This window comes from Mirounga leonina, unplaced genomic scaffold (assembly GCF_011800145.1).
Source record: "Mirounga leonina isolate KUSES-001 unplaced genomic scaffold, KU_Mleo_1.0 Mir_94, whole genome shotgun sequence".
NCBI classification, from domain to species: domain Eukaryota; kingdom Metazoa; phylum Chordata; class Mammalia; order Carnivora; family Phocidae; genus Mirounga; species Mirounga leonina.
Window position 1 is genome coordinate 51,333,454 of NW_023270855.1, and position 20,129 is coordinate 51,353,582.

At 54.9% G+C, this 20,129-nt stretch overlaps 1 protein-coding gene across 3 annotated transcripts in view; it reads right to left on the bottom strand.

The window, feature by feature from the left end:
* Positions 1 to 20,129, bottom strand: part of SLC44A2 (solute carrier family 44 member 2) — a 29,548-nt gene continuing 9,419 nt past the window's right edge. Inside the window, exons 1-22 of one of the 3 annotated variants that reach the window (XM_034996391.1) lie at positions 13,463 to 13,629; positions 12,846 to 12,894; positions 10,611 to 10,684; positions 10,403 to 10,487; positions 9,817 to 9,901; positions 9,552 to 9,662; positions 9,407 to 9,467; positions 9,175 to 9,298; positions 8,959 to 9,042; positions 8,755 to 8,867; positions 6,469 to 6,600; positions 6,271 to 6,370; positions 6,095 to 6,187; positions 5,831 to 5,915; positions 4,962 to 5,224; positions 4,782 to 4,876; positions 3,993 to 4,096; positions 3,813 to 3,886; positions 3,654 to 3,724; positions 3,338 to 3,426; positions 2,152 to 2,236; positions 1 to 1,328 (exon numbers count right to left, since the gene is read on the bottom strand). In XM_034996391.1, coding sequence (XP_034852282.1) covers positions 1,222 to 1,328; positions 2,152 to 2,236; positions 3,338 to 3,426; positions 3,654 to 3,724; positions 3,813 to 3,886; positions 3,993 to 4,096; positions 4,782 to 4,876; positions 4,962 to 5,224; positions 5,831 to 5,915; positions 6,095 to 6,187; positions 6,271 to 6,370; positions 6,469 to 6,600; positions 8,755 to 8,867; positions 8,959 to 9,042; positions 9,175 to 9,298; positions 9,407 to 9,467; positions 9,552 to 9,662; positions 9,817 to 9,901; positions 10,403 to 10,487; positions 10,611 to 10,684; positions 12,846 to 12,894; positions 13,463 to 13,499 — 2,121 coding nt within the window. In that variant the 5' untranslated portion in view covers positions 13,500 to 13,629 and the 3' untranslated portion in view covers positions 1 to 1,221. The other 2 variants (XM_034996389.1, XM_034996390.1) reach the window with 2 other exon arrangements.

A 20,129-nucleotide genomic window follows, 5' to 3' on the forward strand; every position in this document is an offset into this window, starting at 1 on the left:
CTCTGTACAATAGGCACTTTATTAGTGGTTGGAATGCAGTTAACACGCAAGAGTGTGCAGACAGAACGGGGGGCCTGAGGGCTGGCGGGCAGGCACAGGAGACTGGGACCCCAGGCTGGGTTTCTCCCTCTCTGGGGTGCCGCCGTGGTGCTGATGAGCAAAGACATGAAGTCAGGGGGCCGGGGATAGGGCGAAGGGGGAGCCGGGAGACCAGGTCCCCGGAGTTCAACGAATTTGGCAAAAGGATCCCTCAAAGTGAGGTGACGGGGGGGGGGCCCGGGTTTGCCCACAGCATCTGCGCCAACCCCTTCCCCTGACATCGTCCCTCAGGTGGATTCAGCTGCTTGCTCTCTCACAGAGAGAGCTGTCGGCACCGGCGGGAGAAGGGGAGACATTGGGCCGGACGCCTCCAGCCAGCCAGCAGGTTTCCATTAATTAAGCAGCTGTTAGCGGGCTCCTCCCTCCTGCTCTGGTCTGTCCACACCGGTCTGCTCCCCGATCCCAGCAGCCCTCCCCCGACAGACTCACTCCCTCTCCTTCCAGGACACCCCTGCCGTGGCCTCCCATGCCAGGAGCCACCCCCACCTGGCCTCGCCACTCCCACCCCAGCAGGGAGGGCATGACACAAGGCACTCCGCAGCTGGCCCCATCTCAGCCGTGGAGACAGACAGAAAAAAGCTAATAGACCCTTTAATGCATGTCCGGGTTAAAAAATAATAATAAAGAAACGCGTATGGCAGCCTATGAGGCAGCTGTTCAGCCGTTGAGAAGGTGCTCAGTCCTGGCCAGAGCAGACACGAGTGAACGGGGGGCCTCAGGGGCCGGAGCTTGGTCATCACTCTTGCAGACACAGATGCTGCCCCATCGGAAGAGGAGAACAGGAAGCATGAGGCGGCCCACAGAGGTCGGGCCCCCCTGCCTGCCAGACATCAAGAGGCCTCACCAGACTTCTCTCCATCCGGGCCAGCAAGGGCTGGAGTGACCTATGCGTGCAGTCCTGGGGCGCCGCCTGTGAAAACTCCAACTGCCCCTTGGCATAGGGAGGAGAGGCCCCAAATCTTCCAGGTCCCTGGAATCCAGCGGTAACTGGATGGCTGGGGAGGGTGGGGGGAGGCGGCAGTGATCGGACTTCAGGTGAGCCCAGGCGGCCAGGGGTTCTGACCCAGCTGCCGAGCACCCAGTGTGAGACTTCTGGAGAGGTGGGGGGAGAGCGGGGGGCCTTTAGGACTCAGCCAGCTTCTTGTTGGTTTTGTTCAAGAGCCTCTTGAGGTTGGGAGACATGAAGTAAGGCCTCTCAGCTGAGCCATCATTCCTCTCCAGGTCCTCCACTGTGGAGAGAGGCCCCCAAGACGGTGGCATGAGGGGAGCCCATGGGCAGGGGCCTCCAGGGACAGGGTGGGAGGATGAGGGCCACAGAGAAGGCTCAGAGGGTTAGGAAGCAAGACACACTGGGACTGGAGAGGGGCAGGCTGTGGTGGGCTCGGGAATGGGACACGTACACGCTCCCCACACTCCCAGGCAGGGTTGCCCCGCATGCACCCCCGGTCTACAGGGAGGAAACGAGGAGGCCTGCCTGGCCCCCACGCCTCCCTCCCTCTCTACTCCTCAACTTCTGCCCGCTTCCCCTCCTCCGCACTCCCCTTCAACAGGATGTCTCTCAGCTCGGGCGACATGAAGTAGGGTCGCTCCTGAGAGCCGTCATTCCTTTCCAGGTCCTCACCTGGGCTCCCCCCAGGAACCGGCAGGGGGAAAATGGGGTGGTCAGGAAGGGAGGGAAAGAGGGAGGCAGGGAAGAACAGGGAAGCCAGCAGGCATGGAGTAGAGGAAAAGAAAAAAAAAAACAGACAGATGGAGAGACCAGAGTTAGTAGCAGCCACAGATCCTCCCCCAACAAAGCCGGAAACTCCAAAGCCGAGGGCCCAGGGGCACAGCGTTCTAGCTGCACCCTGGACCAGGGGGCAACAGGATGGAGCAGCTCCGAGCAGAGGGAGGAGGCCGAGAAGGCATGCCAGGGCCCTCTGATGCGGAACAGCTAGTCCCCGGGGAAGCTGGGGGGCTCCTGGCCGTTGAATACATAGCCCCATCAGATGTTATGCCCAGAGGGGAGAAGGCAGCCAGGGCCTGGCAAGGTTGGGTTGAGGGGTCACTCACAGAAGCAGAGGAACAACGTGTCCACACACATGCCGTAGACACTGAAGAAGCCATGGGCAATCAGGTAGGAGCCGATGATCACCGTCTAGGCAAGGGGAGCCAAGCTGTTTCCACCCCAGCTCCTAGAGCAACTCCCACTCCCCACACCCTCCCAGGCTCGGATCCTGTCATTTCCCTGCTAACAAGCCCTCATTAGAATAACATACTAAGTCCTGCCATTCACTCCTTGTTTTCTTCAACCCCAGGGCCTTTGCACATGCTGTTGTCCTGACTTAGTCAAGTTTTTGTCTTCTTATCCTTCTGTTTTCAGTTCAAACATGAAGTCCTCAGATACCACCTCCTCCAAGAAGTTGCTTCTGACATCTAGACCCTGTTTTATGCTCTCCTAGCACTGCATGCCTGTCCTCTGAGACCTTTGGCTGGCTGCAATTTTATGCGTGTTTAGGGCGTTACAGGCATAATGCCCTCATCCCCACTAGACTGTATCTGTCCCACGTACGGCCACACCCCCCAACAATTTGGAGACTCACAGGGCCTTGGCAGGTATCTGATAAACACTTACGGATTGAATTGAGTGGACCATGGAGAGATTAAATAACTTGCCCAAACTGACTCATCTTAGAGCGAGCAAATAGAGAACTCAGATAAAAATCTAGGTCATTGGGCTCCAAGGCCTGCACTGCTCTCAGGGTGATGACATTACCCCTTCATGGCCCCACCACCTCCCTGCCCTTATCCCCACCTCCTCCCCCCTACACCAGTCTCCTCACTATTCCTGGCATAGGCCCACCTCAGGGCCTCCGTATTTGTGGATCCCTGTGCCTGGAGGTTCCCCGTATCTCCTTCAGATCTTAGATCCGACATCACTTCCAAAGTGCCCAGATCCTCCACCACAGGCTCTAACAGTTTAACGGTTCCCTGTAACTCTCCCCTGTGGCACGGATCAGTCTATAATCATGAGGTCTATTTGCTTCTGAAAGGTAAGGTCCTCTGGAGGGAAGCCTTTCCTGCCACCCCTCCCGCCCCCGGCCTGGTACACAGTAGGTGCTTACTACATGTTTACAGATTGAATAAATCATCAATCCCCCACCTGTGATCTCCATCCACATCTGTCTAGTCAAAAGAGACCAGGAGGCCCCAGCACCTCCTTCTCCCTGGACCCCCACGCATCCCCAAAGGTCCATACCAGTATAGGGACCCAGTAATAATTGAGGGGCGGCGCTGTGTCCTGCACAATCCTGATCCGGTGGGTGAAGAAAAAGAAAGCCAGGATCCCTAAAGAGAGAGAGGAAACCAAGATGGATGAGGGTTCTGGCTAAAGGAAGCCCCCTGCCCACGACCTCAGAGAACATGACACTCGTCACAAAAGAAGGGGGGGCCAACAGCACTGTACAAGTCACCCCGACACGCTTGTCACAAAAGAAGATGTGGGGGCCCAAAAGCACTTCGCAAGTCACCCCGGCAGGCTCCCACAGCCCCACGGGCTGGCCAGCAGCACTCACCCACACTACCCACGATCAGAAGTTTGCCCAACAGGAAAAGGAAGTCGGTAACTTTGTCTAGGACGGCCACTCTGCAGGGGACAGTGAGAAGCAGGCATGAAGGCGGGCTCAGGGACTGGGGGAGGAGGGAGGCAGCCCGAGGGCCATGCTTTCCCTGACCTGATGATGTTTCTCATGAGCAGGAAGAAGGCATTCCTGGCCGAGGTGCAGAAGTTGGTGCCATAGATTGCGATCTAGGGGGAGGAGGTGGAGGGGGGATCAGTCCCACTGGCTGGGAATGAGGGTTCCTCGTCCCCAGCAGGGGCTGGTGGGCTGGTTCTGCGTCCCAGGCCTCCTCACCATGATGTAGGCATTCCTGTTGAGGAATCGGATGAACTTCTCCAAGCACCAGAAGCAGCATTTGAGACAGGTCATGAGGAACTTGGCAAACTTGTTCTCGGCGGCTAAGAGAGAAGGGAGGGATGCAGAGGTGAGGGGAGACCCCTGGTAGGGATCCACCCCCCCCCACCTCTTCGTTACATGCACACAGTCCAGGATTTCCGGAGCTCACCTACTCAAAGAGACAAGGAGAGGAAACCTGATGCAGAACCCCCGGGGTCCTGCCCCTCACTCAAGTAGGAACCAACGGCGCCCAGGACTCTCAGCCCAGACCCCGAGGAAGGGCCCTACCGTGAAGCCTTCCAACCCAGCCTCCAGGGGGGAACCAATCACAACCCACACTACTGCCCTGGCCCCGCCTCCCAGGCAGAAGCCAATCATCGCCGCCTCCTTGGCCCCACCCCCCAAAGTAACCAATCCCAGCCCCGCCGCTGTCAAAAAGAAACACGCCTCGGCCCCGCCCTTCTCGGCACAAACAAATCTTTGCCTCTTCAGGAACCAATGGTGGCCCAGGCCTCTTGGTCCCGCTCCGCCCCCATCCCCAGAAGTAAGAACTCCACCCAATGGGCTCCCTCAGCCATTCCTCCACCTTGGGAACTAATTGCTCAAACTCCCCACTCCACCCTCCTCACCCCAAGCAGAAACCAATCACAGTCCCATCGTCCTAACCCCGCCCCCCATAAACCAATCCCCGATCCGCCCCTCAGCCCTGCCCCCCAACAGCCAAAGCAAGCCACCCGAGGGCCGCACCTTTCAGGCGCTGATCCAAGTACTCGAGCATCACTCGGATGATCTGCACAATGGCCAGAATGAGGGCACCAAAGGCCAGGGAGCCTGTGTGGTACCTGAGGGCCAAGGGGGTGGTCAGCGGCCGCGCCAAGGCTCCTCAACCCGATCTCGCCCCCACTCCCAGGCCACCTGGAGTCCCACCTGAGCGCCCGGCCGAAGGCAGAGAAGAGTGGGAAAGCAGGGAGGTCGTCTGGCTTGTGCAGGGCCCAGTAGTAGGAGGCGAAGGCCCCAGCTAGCGTGACCTGGCCCAGGGCCAGTACAAAGTTGGCCAGCCAGAAGAACATGAAGGCATTGAAGATCTGCAGGCCCAGCAGGGCCTGATGGTAGCCCGACTCACCCCCGTAGAAAGCAAACTGGCAGTGGGCACCAGGGCACAGGCGGGATTCATTGGAGGAGGCGAAGGTCTGTGGGAGGGATGCAGAGCTGGGTCACAACACAGGGGCCAGGGGGTCAGAGTGGCTTCTGGGCATCAGGTCTGGGTCAGATAGACCGTGAGGTGGGACAGGAGTCGTGGGAATCAGAGGTAAGTCAAGGGACTGGAGGTTCAGTTATAGGGGCTTCTAAAAGGGGTTCCAGAAGCAAGACAGGATCGTTGACTTCATGGGGGGCAGTTAGTGAGGCAGGATAAGCTACCCTGGGGATCAGGGCTGGGTCATGCATCAGGAGAGTGGCCACATGGACAAGGACAAGAGTGGCAGAGATCGGTATGAAGACCACAGGGATCAGGAGAGGGGCTTGTGAATGGCAAGGAAGGGGATCTAGAGGCAAGACCTGGCTGTCATTGGGTTAAGGGAGGGGTATGGGGCAGGAAATGAAGTCAACGGGAGAAAGGTGGGTGGTTCAGTAGTCAGGGTGGGCTGGGGGCTGCCAAGTTGGATCTCTCCCCCACCCTGCTCCCCACATCCAGCACTGGCATACAACAGGCACCGAATGTTTGCTGAATGGTCCCCAGGCAGGGATGAGAGGTTTCAGAGACTCTGTGGGCTGCTGGGGAAATAGTCGACCCCCACCTCAGGGTTGCAGGTTTTCCCAGCAAATTGGCAGGTGCCACCATCAAAGATCTTATAGATGGCTTCGTTGGAAGTGGACAGGAAGCTGGAGGTTCATTAAGGAGCCTGAGGTTTGGGATTGGGGCCCCGGTGGCTTGTGAGAAAGGATCCATTCCCCTACCGGGTTCTGGTCTGCCCCCACCCCCCGAAGCTGCAGGTCACTTCCAGGCCAGTTCGGCCCTTAGCCACCCCCAGGGTCGGGGATCCAGGTCTGAGGGTGGATACACAGCAGTGCTAGCCCAGTAGGCGATGCAAAGGCACAGCAGGAAGAAGGTGACCAGTGGGTACAGCAGGGAGCACATCACGTATCCCACAGCCCTGGGGAGGAGTAGAGACAGGCATCAGGGCCCGAGCAGCCACGGGACCACCCCAGCCCAGCCCCGGGGCACCCTGGCACCCACCTGCTAGCTTCTTTGATGAGCGCAATGGCGATGAGAATTCTCTTCCGCAGGAAGATGAGCAGCAAGATGATAATGGCCTCAAGGATGCTCAGAATGATCACTGTGGGGGGCAGAGGGGGGCCCAGTCTGCCAGCCGCCTGTCCCCACTCCCTCCCAGGCCTCACCGGGGGCAGGATGCGGGGAGGGGATGGGACTCACTGAAGGCCATCCACGTCTGCCGCAAGTGCAGATACACGCGGAGGTCTGTCTGGAAGCCAAGGTCCACCAGGGAGATGTCGGAGCCAGCCTCGCCCCGCAGTCGCACGTACTCCACGTAGCAGTGAAATATTCCTGCACAGGGGACCGACCTCAGTCCACTGGCTGCTCCCCCAATGTTGCAGAGCAGGTGGGAGCACCCCCATTTAGCAGAAGCAAGAACCAAAGCTGAGAGCGGCTGCCATTGCTTGTAACTGCCTCCGAGCCTTTGTAAAGATTGATTGATTGATTATTTGTGAGAGAGAGAGAGAGAGCAGGGGGAGGGAAAGAGGCAGAGAGAGAATCCCAAGCAGACTCCCCAATGAGCACGGAGCCCGATTTGGGGCTCGATCCCAGGACCCTGAGATCATGACCTGAGCCAAAATCAACAGTCAGATGCTTAACCGAATGAGCCACCCAGGCGCCCCGCCTCCGAGCCTTTGTACTTGCTGTTCCCCCTGCTTAGTACTGGATTTCTCACACCCTCCTGTCTCTACTCAAATATCACTTTTTTTTTTTTTTTAAGATTTTATTTACTTATTTGTCAGAGAGAGAGAGCACAAGCAGGGGGAGCTGCCGGCAGAGGGAGAGAGAGAAGCAGGCTCCCCACTGAGCAGGGAGCCTGACGCGGGACTTGATCCCAGAACCCTGGGATCATGACCTGAGCTGAAGGCAAACACCTGACCAACTGAGCCACCCAGGCATCCCTCAGAAGTCACCGTCTAAAGAGACCTTCCCAAACCACTTCTCCCATTTCGAATCACCTCCCCCCTCACACTCAACTTCTTGGCCCTTCTCTCTGCTTGGACCTTCTAGAGGGTTTTCTGGTTTATTATTATTATTTTTTAAGATTTTAAGTAATCTGTACACCCAACATGGGGCTCAAATTCACGATCCCAAGATCAAGAGTCACAGGCTCCCCCTGGTTTATTATTTCTTGTCCATCTTCCCCACACCCCCAGGACCTAGAAAACTGCCTGGGACACACAGGCACTCGATCCAGACTGGATGCACACATGCATAAATGAGTGGCTGAATAGGTGCCAGGTTGCTCTGTGACCTGAGGCTTTCCTTCCCACCCGGTAACAACGATTCATGGGTGGGGACTGAGGATGTGGGTATTAACATCCCGTGGGGTGGCATCGGGGATTTTCAATATTCCCCTTAGCTTTTTGTAGAATAAAACTGTAAAATGCAGATAAAGTAAAAAACAAAACAAAACAAAACAGGGGTGCCTGGCTGGCTCAGTTGATAGAGTATGCGACTCTTTTTTTTTTTTTTTTAGTATGCAACTCTTGATCTGGGGGTCATGAGTTCGAGCCCCACGCTGGGTGTAGAGATGACTTAAAAATAAAATCTTAGGGGCACCTGGGTGGTTCATTTGGTTAAGCATCTGCCTTCGGCTCAGGTCCCTGGGGTCCTGAGATCGAGCCCCGTGTCTGGCTCCCCGCTCAGCACAGAGTCGGCTTCTCCTTCTCCCTCTGCGCCCCCCACCCCAGCTCATGTTCTCTCCTTCTCTCTCACTCACTCTCTCTCAAATGAATAAATAAAATCTTTTTAAAAAAAATAAAATCTTAAAAACAAACAAAAACCATTTGCCTAAAATGCCAGCACCCAGCTAGAAACCATCATTAGCGTGAATATTTTAATATCTGCGTCCTCACGTTGGCCTGCCTATGAGACATCTTTCCCCCTGGAATGTTTATCTGAAGAATCAGAATGTGAAGCACTGGGTTTTGTGCATTGCCTCTGGGTTGCACGGGCCTGAGACCTACAGGGCCCTCCCCCCATCTCGTCTGTACACTTTTTCCCATTAAGCCTCCTAACTAGTAAATACTAATTAGCCCCACTTTATAGAGAAAGAAATTGAGGCATGGGGAGGTTGAGTCACCTGTCCAGGGTCACAAAGGAAGGAACTGGCAGAGTCGGCCTTTAAACCCCAGCTGTCTGGGGCTAACACACACATCTTTAACCATGTAGTCTACTTGAGAATGCTTTTGGATGTAGATAAAATGCAGATCCAGGTCCCACCTGGAAGGCTATGATCTAACTCATCCTCCATCGATAAACACGGAGGTTATTTCCAAGTGCCTACTCCCATAAACAAGGCTGAGATGCACATCTTCACAAATATGCCAAATAAAAGACAGATGGCTTAGGACAAGATTCTGGATGGCCACTGTCAGATCAGAGAGCAGAGGCATTTTGCGGGCTGTGGAGTGGGGAGGGTGCAGGGATGGGGAGACGTACCGTAGCCCAGCACCAGAATCACCATGATGATCATCACCCAGACCATAATGCCGGCCAGGAAACGGAGCAGGACAATGAAGAGGAGGCTCATCAGCATGGCGATGACCAGGCCTCTGGGGATAAAATGGGGGCATCAGCAGACCGCACCCTCTCACCAGCCCCAGGCTACACAGACTGGGGGGGCCACTTTCCCTCCCAACTTACATAACTATCCAGTACCAGGAGACCGTGTAATCTTCAAATATCCGCATGGCCAGCTGCCGCGCCTCCAGGACCCCGTTGGCCTTCCTGGGGACAAGCAGACAAGGCTCATGTTAGAGCCCCTCCCCGATTGGGTCAGCCCCAGGGGACACCCTGGCCCACCCGGGGAAAGTAGGACCCCGAAGTAGGACCCCGATGTGGGCGGGCTGCGGTCCTCACTTGGCGCCCTCCACCAGCTCTGTGATGTTCTTTCGAGAGCCATGCCCATCCTCATAGGTCGTCTCGTTGCCCACCATGAGGACCCCCTTGTGGGCGTGGATGGCTGGGAAGCATCGCTGGGCCACTGCGTGGAGCAGGGAATGAGACCAGTCAGGCTGAGCCCCTGAAACCTCCCCCCCCACTGCCGCCCCTCCCCCACTGCCCCCCCAAGTTTGAGGAACCCCAGACTCACAGGGTTTGCTGGGGATGAGGACAGCAGGGCAGTCACCATCCCGAAGCACTTCAGCTACACCCTAGCAAGAAACGGGGAGAGGGGTTCATGCCCCAGGCCAGGACCCTCCACCCGCTCCCCCCCACCCTCCCTAGGCTCCCCTCACCTTGGTGTTCTGGAAGCCAGGCACACAGAACTGTTTGTAGTACTGAAAGTCCTGGGATTTGTGAGCGTTCAGGTAGGTGAGATACCGGTCGGGGCATTTCTCCACGCAGATCTTGGAGGGGCAGGAGGCAGGGGTTGGGTGGGATCAAGACAGACACCTGATCCCCACACAGGACAGAGGCCCCACCTCCCATTCACCGGGGAAGAAAAGGACCCGGTGATGGAAAGCAGGGGTAGCAAAGAAGATAGGGGAGCGGCCGAATTACCTGAGGGGTGGGACATTGGAATTCCAGCAGGACCAGGGGGCTGGCACACTTCACAATGTTGAAATAAAACAGGTAGGGTTTGTTCCTAGAATTGGGGAAGGGAGATGGAAACTCAAGATTTCTCAACCTCCCTGTGTGTAATATCTAATGCAAACAACTCTAGTAGCAGCAACCCTATTCTAAGCTCTGCCTGGTGGCTCATCTAACCATCCCAACAGCCTCAAGACGGTGGGACTGGGATGAGCCCCGTTTCAGAGATGAGGAAAAAAAAGGCCCAGAGAGGTTGGGACACTCGTCCTAGCTCATACAGCCAGGGAGTGGCACAGCCTGGATTGAACTTGCTTTTAGCTCACCTGTTTAGTTCACCCGGCTTGACATCAGATCCAGGACGGTCTCCTCTCTGTCCCTCCCCTAAATCGTGAGCTCCCAGAGGACAAGACTCTTAATGTCTCATTTAGTGTAGTGTCCTCGAGGCCTAGAACAGCGGCTGGGGATGGTGGGAGCCTAGAACCTTCTCCCCAGTGCTCATGAAGCCATCCTGCCCACACCTCTCCAGTCCCACCAGGCCCCAAGGAGCCAGACTCACGCATTTTTTGTGCCCTTCTGCCCGCAGAACTCGCCTCGGCTATCAGTGGGGTAGATCACCTTCCGAGGGTCCCCATGGGTCCAGGCTGTGGAGGGATCCAGGGACACTGAGGCACTGTCATTCCTCACCACCATCCCCATGTCTGCCCTAGAGGCTGTGGCTTGTCCTCCCACCTTGGAAGCCCAATCCTGTGCCCTCCTCCACTCACCTATGATGCCCACTGCCACGTAGCCCACAATGGCCAGGAGGAGGAACACACAGCAAATGATATCTGTGCAGCCCCTGGGGAACAGAGAACAGCATCAGGGTGGAAGCCTTGGGGCCCTGTGCATCACGGACCCCACCCTGCCCTGCACATACACCCACATTCATGTGTTATCTGGACATGTGTCCTTAATGGCGTGAAGGCTGTACCAAAGAGCACGTACATTTCACCTTTTTTTTTTTTTTAAAGCAAGCTCTACGCCCAACACCGGGCTGGAACTCACAACCTTGAGATCAGGGGTCGTCACCTGCTCTACTGACTGAGCCAGCCAGGTGCCCCTTACATTTTGATACCTAATGCTACACTGTTTTTTTTTTTTTTAAGATTTATTTATTTATTTATTTGAGAGAGAGAGAATAAGTGACAGCGAGCATGAGAGGGAGGAGGGTCAGAGGGAGAAGCAGACTCCCTGCAGAGCAGGGAGCTCGATGCGGGACTCGATCCAGGGACTCCAGGATCATGACCTGAGCCGAAGGCAGACGCTTAACGACTGAGCCACCCAGGCACCCTCTTTTTTTTTTTTTTTAAAGATTTTATTTATTTATTTGAGAGAGAGAGAATGAGAGAGAGCACATAAGAGGGGTTAGGGTTAGAGGGAGAAGCAGACTCCCCGCTGAGCAGGGAGCCCGATGTGGGACTCGATCCCGGGACTCCAGGATCATGACCTGAGCCGAAGGCAGTCGCCCAACCAACTGAGCCACCCAGGCGCCCGCTACACTGATCTTGAAGCAGTTGGCCACAATGTTCAGCTCTCCTTTGACTGAGAGTGCCCATTTCCCCCCACCTTTAATAGCAATAGGGATTCATGTTTTTTAAAATTTAAACTATTTTATATTTTAATTTTTATTTTTTTAGATTTTATTTATTTACTTATTTGAGAGAGAGAGAGAGAGGTGAGTGAGTGAGAGAGCACAAGCTGGGGAAGAGGCAGAAAGAGAAGCCGGCTTCGCCTCGGGTCATGATCCCAGGGTCCTGGGATTGAGTCACGCACTGGGCTCTCTGCTCAGTGGGGAGTCTGCTTCTCCCTCTCCGTCTACTGCTCTGCCTACTTGTGCTGTCTCTCTGTCAAATAAATAAATTAAATCTTTTTTAAAAAATTCATATTTTGGGGCACCTGGGTGGCTCAGTCAGTTAAGTATCAGACTCTTGGTTTCAGCTCAGGTCACGGTCTCAGGGTCATGGGATCAAGCCCCAAGCTGGCTCCTGGCTCAGCACGGAGTCTGCTAGGGATACTCTCTCTCCTTCTCCCTCTGCCCCTCCCCCCACCACGTGAGCCCACGTGCATGCTCACCGCGCCCGTGCTTTCTCTCTCAAATAAATAAAATCTTTTTAAAAAATTTCGTATTTCCAAATTCCCTCCAAAATATACTGAGCCACTTAGATTCAGAGCAGCCTATGTGCCAATCTTTTTAATCTTTGCTAATCTGTGATGGGGAAACTATTTGGTTCCTGTTTTAAATCCCATTCCTTTACCTTTCAGTGAGTTTGCACACTTCCCCATAACTTCACTGTCTATGGTATTTTTTGTTCTAGAAATTATCTCTTCCAGTCTTTTGGCTGAGTTTAAAAATTCATTTGTGGGGCACCTGGGTGGCTCAGTCAGTTAGGGGTCTGCCTTCAGCTCAGCCATGATCCCAGACTCCTGGGATTGAGCCCCATGTTGGGATCCCTGCTCAGTAGGGAGTCTGCTTCTCCCTCTCCCTCTGCTTGCCACACCCCTTGCTTGTGCTCGCTCGCTCTCACTCACTCTCTCTCAAATAAATAAATAAGATCTTTAAAAAATAAAAATAAATATTCATTTGTAAAGACTTTGGGGGCACCTGGGTGGCTCAGCTGGTTAAGCGTCTGCCTTCAAGCTCAGGTCATGATCTCAGGGTCCTGGGATCGAGTCCCCAGTCAGGCTCCTTGCTCAACAGGGAGCCTGCTTCTCCCTCTCCCTTTGCCCTCCGCTCCTGCTCTCTCTCTCTCACTCTCTGTCTCAAATAAATAAATAAAAATCTTTTTTAAAAAAGACTCTTGTATATTTGGGAAATTAGTTCTTTAATTGTCAAGTCGCAAATACCGATCACCAGTTTGTTGGAGAGCAGATGTGGTAAAGAAACATCTGGGGGGTAAAGAAACAGGGGTTGAGGCAGTGCTAACACTGACCCTTCTCTCCCAGGAACCCAGAGCCCTTACCTGTGGTAAATGGGTCCTTTGAAGGTAGGGTCATACTTCTGTGGTGTTCCTGAAAATCGGCAAGATTGAGCAGGGTGACCAAGAAGGGGCTGCAAGACTACCCTCCCCCAGAAGCCCCTAGGGGTATCTCTGGCCCAGAGGAAGAGTGAAGTCCACAGACCCAGTGGATTTTTCTGCCTCACCCTACCTCCCGGCGACCACACCCCAGCCCCCAGTACGGGCAGGCCGAGGCAGGGGGAGCCGTGGCTGATGGAGACCAGCCCCGAGTTATCACCTGACGGCCACCCACTGCGGAGGGGGCAGGACTGGGGGCCACCTACTGAGGGGGGGGCGGGAGCGGGGGGGGGGGGGGGGGGGGGGGGGGGGGGGGGGGGGGGTTCCAAGGTGGGATCTGGAGAAGGTTCCTGCAGGAGTACAGGGGAGGGGGCTTACGAAGACAAACCCTTCAGTGGAGGGGGTCTAGAGGGGGCTCTGAGAGGCAGCTCCCGAAGAGGACTAGGGTGAGGGGCTACCCGCAGAGATGGGCAATTCTGCTCCCCACGCTTGGCTCCCGGCCGGGTCTTCCGCTGCCCCCTCCAAGTGGCCAGGCCCGGGGGCGGGAGGGGGGCGCTGCCTACCGTGCTTCCCGTAGTAATGCTGTCGCTCGCTCCCCATCCCCGCGGGCGCCCAGCCCCGGCGGCCGGCTGCCTGCTCCGAGCCCCCTCGGTGCCGGGTCTGGAAGCGCGGGCGCCCCGTGGGAGGGACGGCTGGACCGACGGGCGGCGGCTCCTCCCAGCCCGGGGCCAGGCGGGGCGGCCCAAACCGGTCTGACCGGCCCTAGCTGCGCTGCAGCCTCGGGACGGACTGGCCGGCGGATGGGGGGCGGGGGAGGGAGGGCCGCGCGGGGCGGCAGCTGCTCCCGCCGCTCACCCGCCACCCGATTTAGCCCTCTCCGCCCCCCCCCCGCCCAGGCCCCCCCCGGGCAACTCCGGCTTCACCCCGCGGCCTCGGCATACGTCCCAACCAGGCGACGCCGCCTACAACCCCTCTCACCCCGGGCAGGGCGCCTCATGTGGCCCCATTCTGCAGGTATGGAAACTGAGGCGCGCAGGGAGGTAACTCTAGATAGAGGCGCCGCAAAACAGGCAGATGGCTGAACCCAAACTCCCAAATACAGAGTATTTGCGCTGAAAACGCTCAAGCCAGTGGACGCGTTTTATTTCGGTCTGCATTTTTTTTTTTTTTTAATGAAATGCCAACAGTGAAACATTGGGAGACTCCGTATGAACACCCACATCGCTATTCTCTTGAAGACTGGCAAAATGGGACTGGCAGCCCAGATGCCCCATCCCTGCCTGGCACTGCCCTCCGGGGCCCCCAAGGCTAGACAGCCGAGCTCACCACCCCTTCACACATCCCAACTGTGAATCCTGAAGCCATTGTTTTGTAGAACAAGTATTTATTGAGCACCTACCGGGTGCTGGCCCCGGGCTGGGCACTAAGTACGGTGGCAAGCGAGAGACCCAATTTTGTGGGTCTGTTCTCGTGGAGCTGACATCCTAAATGCATGGCCTAGATTCAAATGCTCCCTCGGCCCCATCCAAGCCAGAGGACAATTCAGCCAGTGTCTTGCCTGCCCTGAGCCCCCTCAACTGTGAAATGGGGCTAAAGGGTCAAACCAAAACTGGTCACAGACCAATCACAGGATACCAGGAGGCATACAGTTGGCTTGGCAATTTATGGCCAGCACGGATACACTGTAGTGAGTGTAGGGGTGCTTCACGGATATGGGGGCACAGGCATGCAGGGGCCACGGCTGGGGTGGAGGCATACAGCCCGCAAAGAGGGTGTTTAATCAGTGTGGGGGTACACAGCAGGGGTGGGGGCGTATACAGCTGGTGCAAGGTGTACAGTCAGCTGGCTATACTCCCCCCCTTACTGTATTCCCCCACACCAGCCATCCGCTCCCCGAGCCAACTGTATGCTCCCTCGATCATGTGCCTGTTCGCACTGCACCGCCCTCAACAGCTCTTTGAGGCCAGCTGTATACTTCATAGTGTAGTCGATTACATAGTTGGTGCCGTGGCATGATCAGCAGGAATATATATTCAGCGTGAGGCATACAGTCAGCGATGGGGTTCTACAGTGTGGTCATATACAGCTGGTGCTCAGTAAGCTGCTACCTCAGAGTCAAGCATCCCCTGGCAGGGCTCTGGTCACTAAGTCAGCTTATCCCTAGAGGAATGCACCTCCCCCGAGGGGCCTCCAGCTGTGGAAGCCCCACCTGACCCCTGGCCCACAGGCTTTAGCAAACAGGGGAGGTTCAAGGCTCCAAGCCATGCCCTTGGGTGACCAGGCCTCCCAGAGAACCCTGTGGTTTCCGTGGTCTCTGCCAACCCCAAGGCTGGCTGGTCCCACCCACCCAGTCCAAGCAGTGGACAAAAAAAGCAGGCCCGGCACAGGCTGCGGCCTCTTCCCAGCTACACTAGGTCCCTTGGGTACACTCCTGCAGAGCCCGGACTTCAGCCACCAGCTCCACCCTGACGATCCCCCAGCGTTGGTCCCCTGAGCTGCACACCCCTGTGACACCCACTCCTGGAGGCTTCATGGGTGTCTCATACTCAGCACAGCTACATCCAAGCCCCTGATGGGTCCCCAACCTGCCCCGGCTCAGAAAAGGCAGCTTCGTCTTCCCAAGTGCCTAGACCAGAAACCGGAGACACCTCGCTTTACTTCACGCCATCTCTGCCTTCAGAATCTATCGAGAATCCAAGCACTTCTCACCCCCACCCTCGTCACACAGCTGTGGTTTCCTGCCTGGACCAGTGCAGGCAGCTCCACCCTGCTCTCCTAGCTCCCCCCTCCCCCTCCCCTCACTGTCTGTTCCCTCCGTGACAGCCCGAGAAGCCTGTGAACACCTCTGCCCAGAACCTTCCATGGCTCCCGCCTCCCTTGGAGGAAAAACCCAACTCTTCACCATGACCTTTAAGGCCCCCTACGCTCTGCCGGATCTCCTCCCTCTCTCCCCTTCACTTGGTTCACCTTCACTGGCCTCATTTACTATACCACAAACTCACCAGGCATGGTCTCACCCCAGGACCTTTGCACTGGCTGTTCCCTCTACCTCGAAATCTCTTCCCAGAGATGTCCATGTGGCTCCACTTCATTCAGGCCTCTATTCAATCATCCCCTCCTCAGCGAGGCTTTCTCTGACCATCCTATCCAAAACAGCATCCCTCTCACCTCTACCCCATCACCCTATTTTATTTATTTATTTTTAATCACCACCTGACACATCACACATTTACATACTGCTTGTTTATTGTCTGCCCCCTTGCCTGTTCCCAGCACAAGGGCAGGGATTTATGTCTGTTCTGTTCACAACTGTTTCCGGGGCCCAAAATAGCACCTGGCACTTGGTGTTTGTTGAATGAATAAACACAGTACACAAACCATTTATAGATAGCTAAGCCTGGGGGCGCCTGGGTGGCTCAGCCAGTTAAGTGTCCAACTCTTGATTTCAGCTCAGGCCATGATCTCAGAGTCCTGAGATCAAGCCCCCTGTGGGCCCTGCGCAGCTTGGAGTCTGCTTGGGATATTCTCTCTCCCCCTGCTCCCCGCCTCCCTCCCCGGCCCCTGTACCCAGCTTGAGTGTTTGTGTGTTCTCTCTCTCTCTTTCACATAAATAAATAATATCTTTTTAAAAAGATAGCTGAGGGGCGCCTGGGTGGCTCAGATGGTTAAGTGTCTGCCTTCGGCTTAGGTCATGATCTCAGGGTCCTGGGATCGAGCCCTCCCTCTCCCTCTACTGTTCCCCCTGCTTGTGCTCTCTTGCTCTCTCTGTCAAATAAATAAATAAAATCTTAAAAAAAAAAAAAAAGATAGCTAAGACTGAAAGTAAAAACATAGCTTGGAGTTTTCCAGGTGCATGTATTTAAAAAATTAATTTGTGAATTCCATATGTAAAGAATTTAATACATGATAAATGTGGAATTTTCACTGGGCAGGGAAAGGATAAATCAACCTGTCAGTAGCCTTGATTGCATTAGGAAAGAAAAAAGTTAACTTCACCCCCAACCCATAGCAAAATAAATTCCACACGCATTAATCATGCAAAATAGATAAAAACGCAGAACTATTATGAGTATGAAGGGAAAACACAGGAACGTATTTCCACCATCAGGAGGCGAGACCGGTAAGGGTGGAGAAGAGATAAGGGAGCACCGGAAGTTTCTTGTGTCCCCTGAATGGCAGCCAGACTGGCAAAGGGGAAGCAACCATTTAAGAATGGCTGATGCTGGGGCCCCTGGGTGGCTCAGTTGGTTAAGAGTCTGCCTTCGGCTCAGGTCATGATCCCAGGGTCCTGGGATTGAGCCCCGCATCAGGCTCCATGCTTGGCGGGAGGCCTGCTTCTCCCTCTCCCGCTCCCCCTGCTTGTGTTCCCTCTCTCGCTATGTCTCTCTCTGTCAAATAAATAAATAAATAAAATCTTTAAAAAAAAAAAGGTGGCTGGTGCTGACTGAGGAGTATCTTTCAGACTCTAGCTCTGTCCTCATTATACTGGAGGTCCTATCATCAACCCATTTTACAGTGGAGGAAACCAAGGCTCAGGGAGGGGAAGTGGCTTGCCCAGCCACCTAGCAACAAGTAGAGGGTCCCTACTCCAGGTTTGATGGGTGAGTGGGAGCCACTGAGAGTCTCTGAGCAGGAGCATGACCTGGCCAGGCCGGGGAGGGGAAGACACAGAGAGAGGTTTCAGCTCTCAGAGAAATTGGTGGCTATGGATGTGAAGCGGGGCCATGACCTTGCTGCATGAACCTGAGTTGTCCCTCTGTAAGATGGAACTAAAGATACAGGGCAGCGCCTGCCAGAGGCTTAGTATTGGTATTAGTATCTCTCAAGAACTACCAGAGGGAGGGACGCCTGGGTGGCTCAGTGGGTTAAGCATCTGCCTTCGGTTCAGGTCATGATCCCAGGGTCCTGGCATCGAGTCCCGCATCAGGCTTCTCGCTCTGCCTGCCACTCTCCCCGCTTGTGCTCTCTCCCTCTCTCTCTCGGACAAATAAATAAATAAAATCTTTAAAAAAAAATAAAAAGAGGGCGCCTGGGTGGCTCAGTTGGTTAAGCGACTGCCTTCAGCTCAGGTCATGATCCCAGAGTCCTGGGATCGAGTCCCGCATCGGGCTCCCTGCTCTGCGGGGAGCCTGCTTCTCCCTCTCCCACTCTCCCTGCTTGTGTTCCCTCTCTCACTGTGTCTCTCTCTGTCAAATAAATAAATAAAATCTTAAAAATAAAATAAAATAAATAAATAAATAAATAAAAGAAAAAAAAGAAAAAAAGAAAAAAATACCAGAAGAAACATTGGTACAACCATCTGATGGGTTCCAGTAGCTCTCATTAACTTTAGCGGGGTGGGGTTGGGGGGGCGGGTTGAATACTCCTGGATTCTTTTTTTTTTTTTTTTAAGATTTTATTTATTCATTTGAGAGAGCGAGAATGAGAGAGAGTACATGAGAGGGGGGAGGGTCAGAGGGAGAAGCAGGCTCCCCGCTGAGCAGGGAGCCCGATGCGGGACTCGATTCCGGGACTCCGGGATCATGACCTGAGCCGAAGGCAGTCGCTCAACCGACTGAGCCACCCAGGCGCCCAATGAAACTTTATTTATTATTTTTATAAAGATTTTATTTATTATTTGACAGAGAGAGAATGAGAGAAAGAGAGCACATGAGAGGGGGGAGGGGCAGAGGGAGAAGCAGACTGTCCATGGAGCAGGGAGCCGGATGCGGGACTCGATCCCGGGACTCCAGGATCATGACCTGAGCCGAAGGCAGTCGCTTAATCGACTGAGCCACCCAGGCGCCCCTGAGATGGATCCCATCCTTACCTCCCTTTGAGGGACGCAGACCCGGGGGCCCCCAGCGAATCATGTACCCACGGTGAGCAGCAGAGCAGGGCCACCCAGCTCAGGAGTGAGCATCCAGATGAGCTGCCTGGGGCTGCTGTGGCAAATGGCCACCCACTTGGTAGCTTCAAACAACACCAACTTGTGGCGCCGGGATGGCTCGGTCGGTTAAGGTCTGACTCTTGGTTTCAGCTCAGGTCATGATCTCAGGGTCATGAGATGGAGCCCCATGTGCTCAGTGGGTTCTGTGCTCAGTGGGGAATCTGCTTGAGATTCTCTTCCCCCCCACCCCCCCGGGCTCATGCTCTCTGTCTCTCTCTCAAATAAAGAAACCTTAAAAAAAAAAAAAAAACCCGGGCGCCTGGGTGGCTCAGATGGTTGAGCGTCTGCCTTTGGCTCAGGTCATGATCTCAGGGTCCTGGGATCAGGTCCCGCTTCGGGCTTCCTGCTCCTTGGGAGCCTGCTTCTCCCTCTGCCTCTCTCTCTCTGTCTCTGTCTCTCATGAATAAATAAATAAAATCTTTAAAAAAAAAAAAACCCACACAGACTTATTATCTTATGGTTCTAGAGGTCAGACATCCAAAGTGCATCCCGCTAGACTAAAATCAAGGCGCTGGCAGGGCTGTGTTCCTTCTGCGGCTTCTCAGGGAGAATCTGTTTCCTTACCCATTCGGCTTTTTTTTTTTTTTTAAAGATTTTATTTATTTTTTTTTTAGAGAGCGAGAGAGAGAGAAACAGTATGAGAGGGGAGAGGGTCAGAGGGAGAAGCAGGCTCCCCGCTGAGCCGGGAGCCCGATATGGGACTCGATCCCAGGACCCTGGGATCATGACCTGAGCCGAAGGCAGACGCCCAACCATCTGAGCCACCCAGGCGCCCCCCATTCGGCTTTTAGAGGGTGCCTGCACACCCACATTCCTTGGCTTGTGGCCCCTTCCTGTGCCCATTCAGCCCACATCCACGGACACTGCCATATCTCCTTCTCTGACTCCCTACTGCCTCCTTCTTCCCTTTATAAGGGCCCTTGTCCTTGGATCCACCTGGATAAGCCAGGATAATCTCCCCATCATAAGATCCTACATTTATGTATGTATGTATGTATGTATGTATGTATGCATTAAAAATCTTATTTATTTATTTGTCAGAGAGAGCACAAGCAGGGGGAGCGGCGGGCAGAGAGAGAAGCAGGCTCCCTGCTGAGACTTGATCCCAGGACCCCGGGATCATGACCTGAGCTGAAGGCAGACGCTCAACCGACTGAATCACCCAGGCGCCCCATAAGATCCTACATTTAATCTCAGCTGCAAATTTCCTTTTGTCCTGTCAGCTAACATAGTCACAGGTTCCAGGAGTTAGGACATGGACATCTTGGGGCGGGGGGGGGGGGGGGGGGGGGGGGGGGGGG